The sequence below is a fragment of the Atractosteus spatula genome, chromosome 7, assembly GCF_055471065.1.
Source record: "Atractosteus spatula isolate fAtrSpa1 chromosome 7, fAtrSpa1.hap1, whole genome shotgun sequence".
NCBI lineage: Eukaryota > Metazoa > Chordata > Actinopteri > Semionotiformes > Lepisosteidae > Atractosteus > Atractosteus spatula.
In genome coordinates this window covers 16,424,157-16,438,803 of record NC_142712.1, presented here as the reverse complement: position 1 = coordinate 16,438,803, position 14,647 = coordinate 16,424,157, and the positions used below count along the sequence as shown (strand labels likewise).

The 14,647-nt window shown below is 36.0% G+C and overlaps 1 protein-coding gene across 5 annotated transcripts in view; it reads left to right on the top strand.

Annotated features, from left to right (window-relative positions):
• Positions 1 to 14,647, top strand: part of dclk1a (doublecortin like kinase 1a) — a 103,933-nt gene that overhangs the window by 73,611 nt on the left and 15,675 nt on the right. For 2 of the 5 annotated variants that reach the window (XM_088922437.1, XM_088922439.1), the window contains exons 5-10: positions 2,107 to 2,201; positions 11,632 to 11,719; positions 11,944 to 12,052; positions 12,182 to 12,239; positions 12,514 to 12,633; positions 13,468 to 13,614. In XM_088922437.1, coding sequence (XP_088778563.1) covers positions 2,107 to 2,201; positions 11,632 to 11,719; positions 11,944 to 12,052; positions 12,182 to 12,239; positions 12,514 to 12,633; positions 13,468 to 13,614 — 617 coding nt within the window. Of the gene's footprint in view, positions 1 to 850; positions 986 to 2,106; positions 2,202 to 11,631; positions 11,720 to 11,940; positions 12,053 to 12,181; positions 12,240 to 12,513; positions 12,634 to 13,467; positions 13,615 to 14,647 lie in introns of those variants that run through there. The other 3 variants (XM_088922436.1, XM_088922438.1, XM_088922440.1) reach the window with 2 other exon arrangements.

Below are 14,647 nucleotides of genomic sequence, written 5' to 3'. Positions count from 1 at the left end.
GCGTATAATGGACATATTCTGTATTGAAAGCCCAGATATTCACTACTGTAACAGTATCAAAGCTGACTCCTGCTGTGCGGGCCCCATGAAAGACTCATCAGCTAAATGAACTGTTGAGGAACCACAGGCCAATTTCATTTGGCATATATACTTGCAAAAAGACAGCTTGAAGATGTCATTTTATTCTGGGGACAATAAATGAAATCTTCCATGCCATATTTCACATCTCCACACCTGCCATCTCAGTCTGCTTTCTGAAATAACCAAGTGTACAAAATCCAGTTTGGATTTACCTGTCAGCATTTTCTTATTTATATAGTGACAATTGTAGCAGCTTGTGTTTTAGTTTATCTAGATTTGTGAAACCAGTGAACAAGATACCCAAGCTAATACCGCGACAAAGGCATACAGAACAAAACAATTGCCTCTTCAGCAAAGCCATGAGAAATATTAGAAAAATAACATTTGGAGAGGGCAAAGGCCCTGAATGTTTTCATAACCTAAACAGTTTAATTGAATAGTACTTTTTTATTTAATTTTTCTTCTCACTTTGCTGTTTGTTGTCCAGTTCTTCGTAATACCGATATGGGGTGCTGAATCATATGGTCCCTGATGGCAGCTTGGTTTTTGAATCACATTTTATGCTTGTAAAATAATTCCATGTTCTTTGTTTCCTCTAATTGGAATGGGGGCTGCATTGCACGGTAATCCCTGTTAGCTATGTTGCATTTAATTGACACCTTTGATGTAGCCTAAAGACTGTGCCTGCACCTCCCACTGTTGTTCGGTTCACGTCAAACATACGCAGGAGAGGCATCCGCCTATGAAAGCTCACTGCCGTTTACTACTTACTGCTGGCAGCTCTTCTCCCTCCCAATTCAGTTTTCTGTGCTAGTATAGTGTGGATCTTTGAGAGAAGCAGCACATTAGTCAGGAATTGTGTGGTACTCTATTTGTTCTGCCCATATGCTCCAGTACATAGAAGGTAAGAAATCGCTTTCAAAACCTTTCATGTTATGTGACTTCATTCCCAGCTGCAAACTGGTTTTAATGTTTGATCCAGTCCTTACTTAGTAAAGATTAAAAGCAGTGCTGAAGCAGTGCTGCTTCTTAAGGCAAATGTATCTTTCTGCATTTTAAAATGTAGGTTTTCCAGGGACTCTGCTTAGGATTTGGTAAATGTTTAGTGTGCAGTGGGTAAATTTATCAGGTCCAGCAAGTTCTTTGGATTTGGTGAATATTTAGTATGAGGGTGTTATATAAATTTACAGTCAGGCTGCGTGAGCTGTGCTTAGGAGTTGCTGAATGTTTAGTGTGTGATCGTCAAATTTATTAGGGTGTGTTGTGCCTAGTTGGGGTCGTATTTTGCTATGGGAGTTATGAAAATCAAGATATTGGTAATGATTGTCATTAAACCTAAGTCAAGTTTCTGTTAGTCTTCAGTTTTATCCCTTTGACTTTTATCTTCAAAAATCAAGAACTTTCAAAGACATTGTCAAATGATGGCTGTATTTGAAAAACTGTACATTTTTGAAGATTGGAGTTTTTAGTTATGGAGAATCTCTGAGTAAATATTTCTGATCTGCCTACTGTAACTTGAAGGATGTGTTTTGCCATGTTTTTTTCTTCCAGATTTTCAGCCTTTCGTTCAAATACTGGAATAAAGTTGCTCTTTTTTTCCCTTGTTCTGAATTTAATTTTGAGATTAAAGGGCCTGTTAGTTATGAAATTGATTTTTTTTTCATTTTTATTTGATAAATTCTTTCTAATTGTTACAAGACAATCCCAGCTACCGTCTTCACTGGAGATCGTAAGCTTCATCTGACCTTAACAGAGACAGAAAAGCATTCATTGCATTTAACATTTTCTGTGATTATCTTTTCTCGGTTGCCCTTCTTACTGCTGTAGTTAATGCTTAGAATTAAAAGATTTTGTTTCACTAGGGTTTGCGGAGAGATTGAAAGCTGTGTGGTAAGGAGTAAGAGAAGAGTGTGGGGGTGTTTCTTTCAAGATTAAAATTACTACCTTAGGAGGTGAGGAGAGTGGGTAGAAATTGAAGCCATTCAAGGAAATAAAAATGCAGTTTGTTTAAATTGCTTTTTTCAGTCAATGGGACTCCTGGCAGTCAGCTGTCAACCCCGCGGTCTGGAAAGTCCCCCAGCCCTTCACCAACTAGCCCTGGAAGCCTACGAAAGCATAGGGTAAGAGACTGAATTCTATCTTGGAGAACCTCTCTGCTTATATTTGTAGAGTATTATTGTTTTTCCATTTGTACCTTAATTTTGCTCCAGCTATATTCTAATGCTACCCTCTGTCCACACTGACAAATGAACTCAAATGTGTGTTGTATTCATAGATGCAAATTCTCATTCGAACCCTGCTTGACCCTGGTAATGCCACAATCCCCGGTGCTAATTCTCAGCATAGAATCTACAGTCAGAGTGCTTCAAATTATTTTTTTAATACACCTGAACAAATTTCCACATGAAGGTATCACTTCATAAAAAAGGGTATGCTCTGGCTAAGGGTGCAATCAAGGTTTGTTGTTAGCAATTGTCTGAGCTAGATACTGTACATACAGTATTTTATTATTCTAGTCTTTTTAGTGTAATAGTCATTTGTAGTTTCCCCCAGGCCCCCAGAAATGAGAGAATAAACTGAATACCAGGAGGTAGGATTAAGAAGGCTGAGAATTGTACAAATGCCCTAGTTGAAGGCAGTGTACTGGAAGGGTGTGGCATTTATAAATCCTGGACATTTATTGAACCATACACTTGTGCTGCCTTTCCTATGAGAACTGTATCACACAAATACTGTATTTTTGTCAAGAGTCTGAGTTGTAAGTATGAGTAAATATAAAGCAAACCTTTTGCAAAATGTATTGTAGCTCTATTTTTTGGATTTTTATCAAGGGAATTGGAGAACATCCATGTGGAAATGCAGTCCAACAGAGGAAAACCTTATAGTATTTACATGTAAATAACTGTAGAGGGGTAAAATTTGTTCTGCCTTTTAGCCATGCACTTATCTTTTTCGCTGAGAGCACTAGATTAAGTGGCTTCATTGTTACAAGTTAAAGACTAGAAAATTTGTCTTGCCAACAAAAAAAAAACTTTTGTGATATTCATGTTCCACACGTGGAAAACAATGGTACAAGAAGACATTTATGTCTTTGCATGAAGAAACAGAAGTTAAAATTGAAAAACCAAAGAAAGGCCTAAATACTGTAGAGGTAAAACAGTAGGAACCTTACCTGTAGTGGAGGGGGGTGGATATTTAATAATCAAGCTGGATATAAAAATAATTGATGCCTAATGATTGTCCATTAGACATAAGTGTAAATGAGGTATAGGTATTGCTTGGAACATAGACTGGCACATTGTTTCATTTTAGTTTAACTATAGTTGCTGAAAACAATTTCAATGTCAGACTCTGTACATTTTCCTCTTAACAGAGTAGCTTTAATGTTTTCAAAGCCCCAAGCTTTAGCAGTTAGAAACATCCTGTCCTTCTCTTTCTCCAGGAGCACTCTCTTTTGCCGTACGGTATAGATTTAGAGCAAAACTCTTAGCTGCACATTAATCAACTGTGTGATTCATTTGAGTGGTAGCTTACTGGCCCTAGCCCTAGGAAAAAAGCAATTAAAGTCATGAATTTGAACTACAGTTTGCACTGAACACACTGAATCGTTCACTATCTTAGTTTGTCAAGGTTAATATTCAAATCAATTTCCTTAATTTAATGGAAGGAGAATTTTATGTGATTTCCTACACTTTATGGGAGTCTTTCCATTAGTGCTCATTTGTAAGCACATAATTGAAAGAAAGTGGAAATTTTAATTACTTCTTCCCTTACAGCTTAGTGCTTGTAGTATGCTTCTTTATGGAGGAACTTTACCGACAGTTTTCTCATGTACTCCAGAAAATGGGTCAAAGAATTGCTTAGCAAGTTAAGTAGGTATAACAAAGTATATACCAAAAGTATTGTATGACTTTGAGTGGAAGGCATGATCTAAAGAGTTCTTTTTTTTAAAAAAAATGGTCTGTGTTCCACAAAATCGATTAGCTTGTATTTGTGCTGAAAAAATAAATCATGTTCTGAGGAATTATTTTCTTACAGTTTAGAGACGAACATTTAGATACTACCACTTAAGCTGTAACAGAAACATAGCTGTGCAGTTATCCTCACAGATTCCATTTTAGTCATCCCAATAGGTAACCTAGCAACAAGAAAAAGTGCCTAAAGCACCACCACTGACTAACTGTCTTGCAAATATGTTTGCTGCCAGTTTGATCATATTAGAATCAAAGGTACTGTACCAACAGGGTTGTTATTTCCAGGGTTTAGCTGTGAGTTTTAAGGATAGTTCTAGTCTTTGTTTTGGAAAATATCCAGCTGTTTCTGTCTGATGGAAGGATATTTCTGTAAAGAAAAACATGCAGATAGGCACCATATAATTTTACATTGCCCAAAATAAAAAAAAATACCATATAATGTTTCAAACAAAGGTCTCTGAGCTATGAGCCCAGACACTTAGGGCAGGAAAGAGTAGTAGGACATATAATGAGTCATGCAGTGCTGCCTACATAGAACCCCACAGCATTTAGTTCTTTTGTGTTCAACAGTAGATGAGTGGGAGACAAAGAGCTGTAGACAGTACCATTGCTCAGTTTTAGTCATCGACAGGGGTGTTTTGGGGCTCTTCAGAGGCACTCATATGCAGTTGAGTCAAGGGAATACTCAGGATGATATGCCTGATTCCCCCCAACACTTCAGCAATGCACAGACTACCGCCATTCATGGATTAGTAAAGAGTGCACTAATGTGGGAGAACTGGGCATAAGGCTCTCATTATTATTGCAACATGAGCATGTGTTACATAATTACTGAAAAATGCCACTCGCTGACAATTTCATTGTGTGAATATCCATAAAAGCACAAATCTTGATTTGCTATTAATTACCACTAGTAAACATTGGGAGAAAGAAAAAACCTACACATTTCCTTGCTTTAATACTTTAAAAGTCACAATCCATTCTTTCACATAGCACTTCTTGACATTGCTAGTTGTACCTTTTTGCTTTTACTTTTTCTACTTTTTCTAATTTTTTGTTTTGTTTTTCCATTTGCAGTCATTTTATGCTCGGGGAAGGTTACGTATTGAGTCAAGCATTGATATGTTCCTCTGTTTCCGTTGTTACTGAAGCACTAAAAAAAGGATTTCAGATGGCGTTCTGCTCATCTGCTGTGTGATAATTCAGCAGCTTTCACAAAACATTCGGTTTCTGGCTGTATTTCATCTTGTTTTTACACACAGACAATCTATTAATGAATAATAAGATCTGTTGAAACCAGATCGAACTAACCAATTTCATTGTAGTTATTCACTTTTTACTTTGTGGGACTAACTCCTTTGTGTACTAAACCACTAATACAGACACTCAGGTTCTTATTTTCCTTGTAGAGAAAACAGTGGGTGGGGCAAATAAATGAATTAAATGGGCTGTTTGTCAAGAAGTTGCCATTTGGGAAAAATAAGTCCTTTGAGTTAACAGCCTGGAAATTATGTAACCTGGAAATTATGTTAAGTAACTTTCAGGTATATAATTATTGAAGTAACAGAAAGTGATTGTAGTAAGTAAATGCCTAAAGGTAAGTGCAGATTTGACAAACTACTTTTTAGCTTTTTTTTTTTACTTAGGAAAACACCTTTTTATTGTATTGTACATGTTTCTTGTTAAGAAAGAAAGACAAAGCATAAACAAAACTAATCCTTTTCATTTTACAGGATCTAGTCGTCCTACTATCGACTGATGATATGGATTCACTTGGAGAGTAAAAAAAGATGACATATTTAGAGGTTTTTGTTAAATTACAAATTTGCGGTATGCTACACAAACTAACTCTCTGAACTTGGCTTTTAGTTCGTATCTACTATACAGTATGTTCCTCTAACCTGCAAAGCTTTACTATTTCAGTGCTGCATTTCTCTGTTACAGTAGTTTAACAATGGTTCTGTTTAGAAGGGTGAGGGGTGACTTTGTCATGACATTGATTTTTTTTTTCTTCTCACAAGCTATTAAAGGGTTGAGCAAATATCTTCATGGATATTAACACATCACTCTGAAAAAGTATATTTCAGATCTTTAAAACATACTGTTCCTCATTTCTGGGCAGTATTTGGTATTTTGTCTTAAACACAACAATATGTGTGACAAGGTTAAAAAGGCAGAACTGTTTTGTATTCATCCAGAACGAATACCTTTACTGCTTAACATCAATTTACAGAATAGATACATTCAGCAAAATATCATCTTTTTCCATATTATTTTTAGGAAGTCGCAGAAACGCAGGCTCAAGTAATGATTTTTTTAAATAGTTTTTTTTTAAACTGAAAATGTCCCACTTTTTAAAATTAGCTGTTTTTTGCAAGGATGTGCCTGTCCTATTGATAAAGAAAATGGGTCAAACAGGACAGAAACATTTGCCAGGAATGGTAAAATAACACAGAAAAAACTTGCAACATTTTAATGAATGTAAATGTGTCCAGCAAGTCCACATTTTAGCAGATTATCACAGCCAATGTATTTGGCTCTGCAATATGCCTTTTTATTTAAATACAAATGTTAAAAAAGCAATCAATTGCTTGCCAAGCCAAATATCATATAAATGCATTACACGTAGATAACCAAGATTTCCTATTGTCATTTGAATTCATGGGGTGATTTGCATCTCATTACTTCATTTGCGTCATTCCCACATTTTAGCATGCCTCTTTTGTCCAGAAAAGGTTTGGGTTTTTCCTGAATGGTTTCCCTTGTGCATTTTGTGCATGATACCATGTTGGGTTGCATGCTCTGCTGTCTAACCCTGTTCCTCCTCTGTGCATGCATGTAAGTCTTCCTTTTGAAACATCAGTTGTCAAAAGCAGCACACTGAGCAATATTAAAGTGAACACAGTACATGTGCCATCTTCGGCACACATCAGATTTAATATGCAGCACAGATCCTATTTGACATTAGTTATCCTCACTGGAATGGTGCAAAACACTTTTCCCAGCTGTTGTCGGGAGTGTGAGTGTAGCATTTATTCTCAACAAAATTATTTCACTGGGCATCTTCTCAAAAGCAAAAATCACTTAATTTAATTATCACTACAAAAATGTCAGTTTGCTGCTTACCAATTGTTTTATGTATTTTTTTTAACTGAAGAGATTTTCTGTTTGACCATATTGGCTGTTCAGGTTTTGAGTCATTGCATTGCTTTTAATAAATGTGTGCATTCTATTTGTTTTGCTCCTTCAAATTTGGCCAGCCCTTGTTTTAACTTTGGGGTAAGAGTAATTAGATTGAGGAAAATATTTTCATCTTCCTCCTAAATTGTCCTTTAAATGAGAACCAGCAGTACTGTAACCTCTATTCTAAAGTTTTGTCTTTGTTACAGTATAATATTAGGATGCCTAGGCTTTCAGGGTTATATTCAGCTGAAGGTGTTTAAGAGTCAGTACTGTGCATGTCTTCTGTGCTTTGGTCTTAGCGTGTACTCCAGCTGTCTTAGCTATCTGGGAAGGAACTGCTTCATTCGTGATTAAAAGCTTGACATTTTCAGAATTTAAATCCAATATTCTCTTTAATGTTCAAAAGTGATTATTTTCTTCAGGCTAGTGTCACAGTGTCAGTGTTACCCAGACTTTTAGATATGCTTTTTGCTTCAAGCTAAGGATCCGCTTATTCAATTTTAATTGAAATCTAAGTTCAACTAGGAGACAAAGAAGAAAATCTACATCATTAACACATTAGTATGCTACTGCAGCTCTAGGAAAAGAAGGATATTAAAACCCTTTCTTAAACCTAATCTATGCTGATCCTGGGCCACGTGTTTGTTTGGGTCACTGGTATTCATTTAAAGTTCTTCACATGCCCATGCTGTCCACAGGTCCAGAACTCATCTCAGTTTCAGAAAAATTAAGGAAACAGAATGCAATCTTGCAACTAGATGAAGTACTAGTCTATCACACTTTTAACCCCCTAATGGTTTGATAGCTATTTGTACAACTTTAGTGACTGAAACAGTCATCGTTACTTGGTAGTAACTCATTCAAGAGGTTTCAAATCTACAGCACTCTGATTAATGGCTCCTCTGAACGCATTCTTTCTCAAAACTTCAGGAAGGTTAAGAGAGTTTTCCCTTCTTGAAAGATCAACGTTGAACTTGAGTGTGTCAAAAAAGGCTGAAAACCTTTTTTTTCTTTTTGCAGAATTGTTTGAATACTGCAAAAAAAATTAAACATGATGAGTTTTCCAGACTGATTTAAGTGTAAGAAAATTAGATGTTCATTCAAAACAAATTAATAAATCTAAATTATCAGCTCAGTTAAATAAACTTCTTGGGCACTCACAAATTTCCAGATGGGTCAGCATAGGTTCCTATCAGTGATTTGATCAGGATGTTAAGAAGTTGGTAGCTATAAGGTATTAAGCTATAAGGGACTAGTATGCTGGAGTGTTACTGTGTTGAGAGCACAAACTTCTAGACAAAAAATGATTCTGGGCACCCGAAACTGACCATTTAGAAAAATGGACTGGATTAAAAAAATCAACAATAATTTAGAGGTACTAGGTACAGTATATACTCATTTTGTTTTCCAAATCAGGATGTTCTGCTTCTCTGTACATTTCTTTTGTGATAACATCACCTGTTTTTAAACATGCATTTGTTTTTCATCATCAAAGTTAAGACAAGGTGGCCATATTCATTTTTGTGAGGATTGTTGACATTATTTTGTGTGTAAAATTTGTAATTTTGAAAGTAGTCATGTCATTTTGTTTCATTTCAGTGTTCTGTTTTGTGTTATGCAATAGTTGTATGTACAGTACAGTACATATTTCAGGTTCAGTCATTCCTTTCTTAATTTATTATTTTTGTAACTTAACTGTTTAGTAAAAATAGAACATTTTCATCTAGTTATTATATAATAAAGATGAAGTTAATATTGACTTGTTTCTTTCATCTGTTTTTGTGTGTTTGAAGTGCTAATTAGAGTCATAAGGGAAAGGTAACAACCTGTAAAAACCTTCCTTAATTTATGTTGTTTACTGTGAGATTTATTTATGTTGTAGTTTTATTCCTTTGATCCTGTATTTTTTGTTAGTTTGTAGACTGTAAAGGAATTATTTGTGTGTGCTATATATTCTTTTGTTGCATAGCTATCTGTTGATGTAGTTGTTTTTGAGTTCCCTGATAAGTCCAAAAGTTTACATCTGCCTCACTGCATCTTCCCTATAGATCCACAATATCCAGTTTCACAAGTACCTACATGATTATGATTAAACAAAGCCCCTTATTGTTCATATCTAATCAAAATTAAAAGGAAAACTAGTCGAGTGAAACAAACATATCCATCTCCTGCAAGGAACTGTAAAATTAAAAAGGAGTGAATGTTCTTGGGTAATTCTTAATAATAATAATATAAATAATAATAATGGCAGACGATTTGTCAGATTCAACCAAGTTAGCTCTTCTCTGTAAAGGTATTATTAGAAGCACTAGCTTAGTTTCCATAGAAACACCTTTTTTTCTTTTTCACAAAAGATGAGAGAGATTAGGAACATGAAAGTTGTATAGAGTGCTAGCACATTTATGTGAGAAAATGTCGCTTCTAATTTGACCGTGAGAGGCAAAATGTTTGTCACAGACAAAATGTGCAAATGAAAAGATGTAAGCAGACTGAGTAAGTCTTCCATAGAAATAAGCACTGTTATGTAACAAGGACGGAGGCAGAATCTAAAAGCAATGTTAATCCAGTTACATGTCTGGTGACAGCTCATACAGAATGGTGTCCTTAATTTTTAGTTCATTTTTGGAGCAGCTGTTTTTTTTTCATTTTCAATCTCACTTTTAAAAGTGATCTCTAGACCTTGGAATGTTGAGAATATTAGCTAATTAAAACAGCTTCTAAAAAAATTGGAAACATAAATATGCACTTAGTAGTGAAGACCACTCTTTACTGATACTTTGTTAGCTTTGCAAAGACCATCTAAAGAAATCGACTTTTACAATTATAAGCTGAAGTACCGCACTGTGACCTTGTTCCATCATGCGCTCTGGGACTCCAGCTGCTCAGGAGGACCTTGTGCTTTAACACTGATCTATTTTTTTATAAGTAATGTCTTGACACATTATGCCACCACATTCCTCTTTAAGGTGGTAAAAAAAAACAATGATCATTAAAAGCAGATTTTCCTTCTTCATTTCTGTGCCTACATTTTTAGCAACCAACCATTGTAGACTCACTCAAATCCGGCGCACAGGTGTTTTATAAAGGCAAATCATGAACCCCTATCAAGATTAATATACTCCTTAAACTGCAATTTATCACTTGGAAAATGTGTTGACATGTCTTATAAGGATATTTCCCTTAAATGTAAAGCCATTCTTTAGTTGGATACTTGTCCTGTTGCTTAAATGAAATAAAGCTCTTTGAGAACAGAGGTAAGTGGAAACTGTCGAAAGTACTTCTGTCCCTTCTCTTTCCAACATTCCTCTTGCAAAGGAAGATTATGGTAAATATTGTACTGGTTATAAAGGTGTGTTGGATTAATATCCTCAAAAATTGGAAGTGATTATAACCAAGACTGTCGCTGTAGTTCAGAACAGTGTATACTATCAGAGCTAAACATTGAACATACAGTACAAGATAACTTGCTTTCATGTAACACATTAGAATCTGAAACAAAGCTCTTTTTAGATATAGGATATTCTTGCTAGCACACAGTGTTTTATTTGCTGCTAGGCAACACATTGTATTCACAGTTTTGTCTGCCTGATCAGGAATTTTAGAAGCTGTGAAAAAAAATATATTAAAATTGAATTGCAAAATGGTAGGATATGATCTTTAATACACCATCTGTCAGTCTCAGTGTACCCGCTCTTAAGCCATGTTTATTATGTTACCTTGTATGCTTAAAGAAAGTAAAAACAGAAAAGGAAGTATAAAATACAGTACTTAATACATGGGCTATTCTTTTTGATGGTTTTAATTATTGCTTGTGTTAATTGTTATATCAGTAGGAGTCATTTATATGTAATGTGTTTCCATTGCACTATCTAGAATTTGTTTTTGTAAATGTCCTCAAGCCTCAAGGACATTAACAGGATAAGTAGATTCAGGCCCGAAATGAACAAATTATTCAGTGTGCAACATACTTTCTGATCAGTATAGCTGTGGCAGTAAGAAGAATGGATTTATTGAGACTGGAGTCCAATGCTTATTCCATCTTTCCATTCTGAGTCTTTCATTCATCTGAAGGGACTTCACCCAAAGCTTTTGAAGGGAAAAGTTTCAGACACTCAGCTTCACGTTGCCCCAATATTCCCCAATGCCAAACAAGCCTCTTGCCTCACAAGTAGAAACTGAAGGGTCTACCTGAGTAGACTCTGAGCTGAAATTGCAGCAGGGATCATCCTTTGATATTGGATGGAAAGGTTCATTTATAAGTTTTCCAAGTTTTATTTCAGCTACAATACTTTTGCACATGAGGGAAAAGAAATGAAAGGTCAGCTGCCATTCTGAGCGCTGCTAAATTCTATTTCTTTTCCTTTTTCCTTTTGCTTTGTTTTCTGTGACACAGGGCTCACAACACAGTGGCTCCTCGCTGTCTCTAGCCTCCACAAAGGTCTGCAGCTCAATGGATGAAAACGACGGACCAGGGAGTGAAGGTAAGACAAGCCAATTCCTCCAAAATGGGGGTTCATCAGGAGCATTTTCCTGAGTCAGTAGTTTTCCCATATTTCTTTTGAATTTCCCAATGTCTAGAATTTAATTTAAAAAACCTAACTTTGCTTAATTGTTTTGAAGAGCTGTCCTCAGTTCTTTCTCAGCCTTGTTGCCATGTTTACTTAATGTCATTTTTAACACTGTGTTTGGCAATGTGTTGCAGCAGAAATGATGGACGAATATCCCCAGGTCCCAGCTTCAATAGCTGAAAGGTATAAGGTGGGGAGGACAATCGGAGATGGCAATTTTGCAGTAGTTCGAGAATGTGTGGAGAGGTAAGCCTGAAAAGTATAACTAGTGTGCTACAAACCTGGCAGAATGTAAAACTTCAAATGAAAAAAGAAAAGCCACAACTTTGATTTGCCTGTAAAAATCAAATTGACATTTTTTTTTCCCCACTGCAGATCTACTGGGAGAGAATATGCTTTGAAAATCATTAACAAAAGTAAATGCAGAGGAAAGGTAAGTGAATTCAAGCACAAATTATAAAATTTCATGGAAATGGCAATACAATTTTAATAAGCATTGCTAAGGAAATATACACTGTATATCTTAATTTGTATAATGCACGCAGATGGTTCTACACTTGTTACTATAGTACATTAGACCTTCCTATCTCATAAGAACATAAAAAGTTACAAAGGTGGGAAGAGTATTAGACCCATACAGCCCATTTGGTCTGTCCTCTTGGATTGAACTTTTCAAAGAGTTTTTAAACATTTTCCTTTCTTGACAGGAACACATGATCCAGAATGAAGTGTCAATTCTCAGGAGAGTGAAGCACCCAAATATTGTTCTTTTGATTGAGGAGATGGACACATACAGTGAGCTTTACCTTGTCATGGAACTTGTGAAGGTGTGTTTTCTGTGAAGTCTATCTCATCATCTCATCCAGCCTATTACTGTATGTACAGTAATGCTGACTTAATATGCATTTAATTCCACATGATATCATGGGAAAGGAATGTACGCTTTTCTGTTGTATCCTATCGTTTGGCTCTCATGCTGAATATATAAAATATAAATTATTTCAGCTGATTAGTGAGAGAAGAATGAAATATCCATATACTTTTTAATAGGTGTTTTTCGAGTAATATTCTAACCTTCACAAATATTATTTGTGAACATCATTCCTCTTTTTAAAAATTCTGGGGCTTCCTGTCTTGTGCATAGTATAAAATGTGCATAGTATTGTGTTCCTTTAATAATAATTTAGATGACAAATATTGCAGTTTTTGAGCGGCAACCTCTGAATATCTTTTAGAAAAAAGAACATACAACGAAGACGCCGTACTTCTAAATCTCCAAGGCCTCTCTAATTGACAAGTTATCCTGCATTATTTCCTATGAATGCCTATGAGTCTAACCCCATGGGAATTTTAAATGTCAGACACTCCTGATGTACTCTGGTATCATTACTTTTTCTCAAGCCACAGCATGTGTGTCTGGAGATGACTGGTGCTTCCCCTTGTTTCAAGGGAGTTTGTTTTAATGGTATGATACTGCTTTAAGTGCAAACCTTTCCCCAGTTAAGAATTTACTGTATGTTCCTGTGTTGCATGCTAATAGACAGGGCCTCTAACATTTTATTGCATCTCTTCATATATTTGATCTTTCTGTATCATGAGCGGTGTGTCATTGCGGAGTTAGCCTGTATTTAATTTGCCTGGGATTGTCCATGTGTCTACAGGGAGGGGACCTCTTTGATGCGATTACCTCAACTAACAAATACACAGAGCGTGATGCCAGTGGGATGCTGTATAATCTGGCTAGTGCTATCAAATACCTGCACAGCCTTAATATTGTTCACAGGGATATTAAGCCTGAGAATCTGCTGGTGAGTTACGATTCTTCTCTTGTGTATGACAGAGCAACAGATTTCTGCCAGGGAAAATGGCAAGAACCTTAGTACATAACAGCCCTTTCAGCAGTTGATTGTGTGAAAATGAGACAAAAGACGAAGAATGGGTTACAGTTGTAAACTGACGATGGAATTACTATTTACTACTATTTATCCTCAAAGGCTAAGAAGTTATAGGTTTACAAAATAAATCTTCCCAGTGTACAGTAGTTGTAAAATGTCTAGTAAATTGTTCATCTGTAACACCAACACAATTAACCGTGAGTTCAAGAAAAGAAAATGAGTTCTGTCAGGACAGAAAAGCCTGGACTCCCGAATTGTTAGTGTCAACTATGAACAGCCACTTCCATTAGGGAGAGCATGTTTTCCTTTTCATTTTCTTCTGAAAGTGTGCACAAACTGAACACCTGAGGCCCCTCTGTTCTTAGGTATAACTGCACCATATTCATCTTGTGCTCAGTTTCTGTGTTGTAAAAATAAACAAGGGCCATGGTGCCTGCGTGTGATATTGCTGTCTGGAGAGTAATCCCCCGTGAAATAATTGTGAGTAGGGGAGAGGGTTCTTTAATACAGTACCATCATTCTGATGCAGGTACTGGAGGACAAGGTTTGTTTTTAAATGGTAGTGATCTTTAGTAGTTTATTGTAGGTCTTTTAACTACTGTACTGTTTAAAGTCTGTTACTTCATGTCCCATGGGGAACAGCACTCTCCTTCACTGAAGTTTAAAAACTTCATGCCCTGTATTAAATGACTAAAAGACTGAACAGAACATGCACCTGAGGTCAGTTCAGTACCAGTGATAATAAAATATCCTCCTCTTATTTGATAACCTTACAGTATACCGTTTTCATTGGCAGTAAAGCTCATTCTGGTGAGCATTTCAAATGTTACACAGAGGAAACTATTTTAAAAGCACATTGCAGCCCATTACATACATGAAACAGGAGGAGATTGTATCCAATAGTAACTTTGTCACACAAATGCTCATTTGTGTTGATGTTGCTATC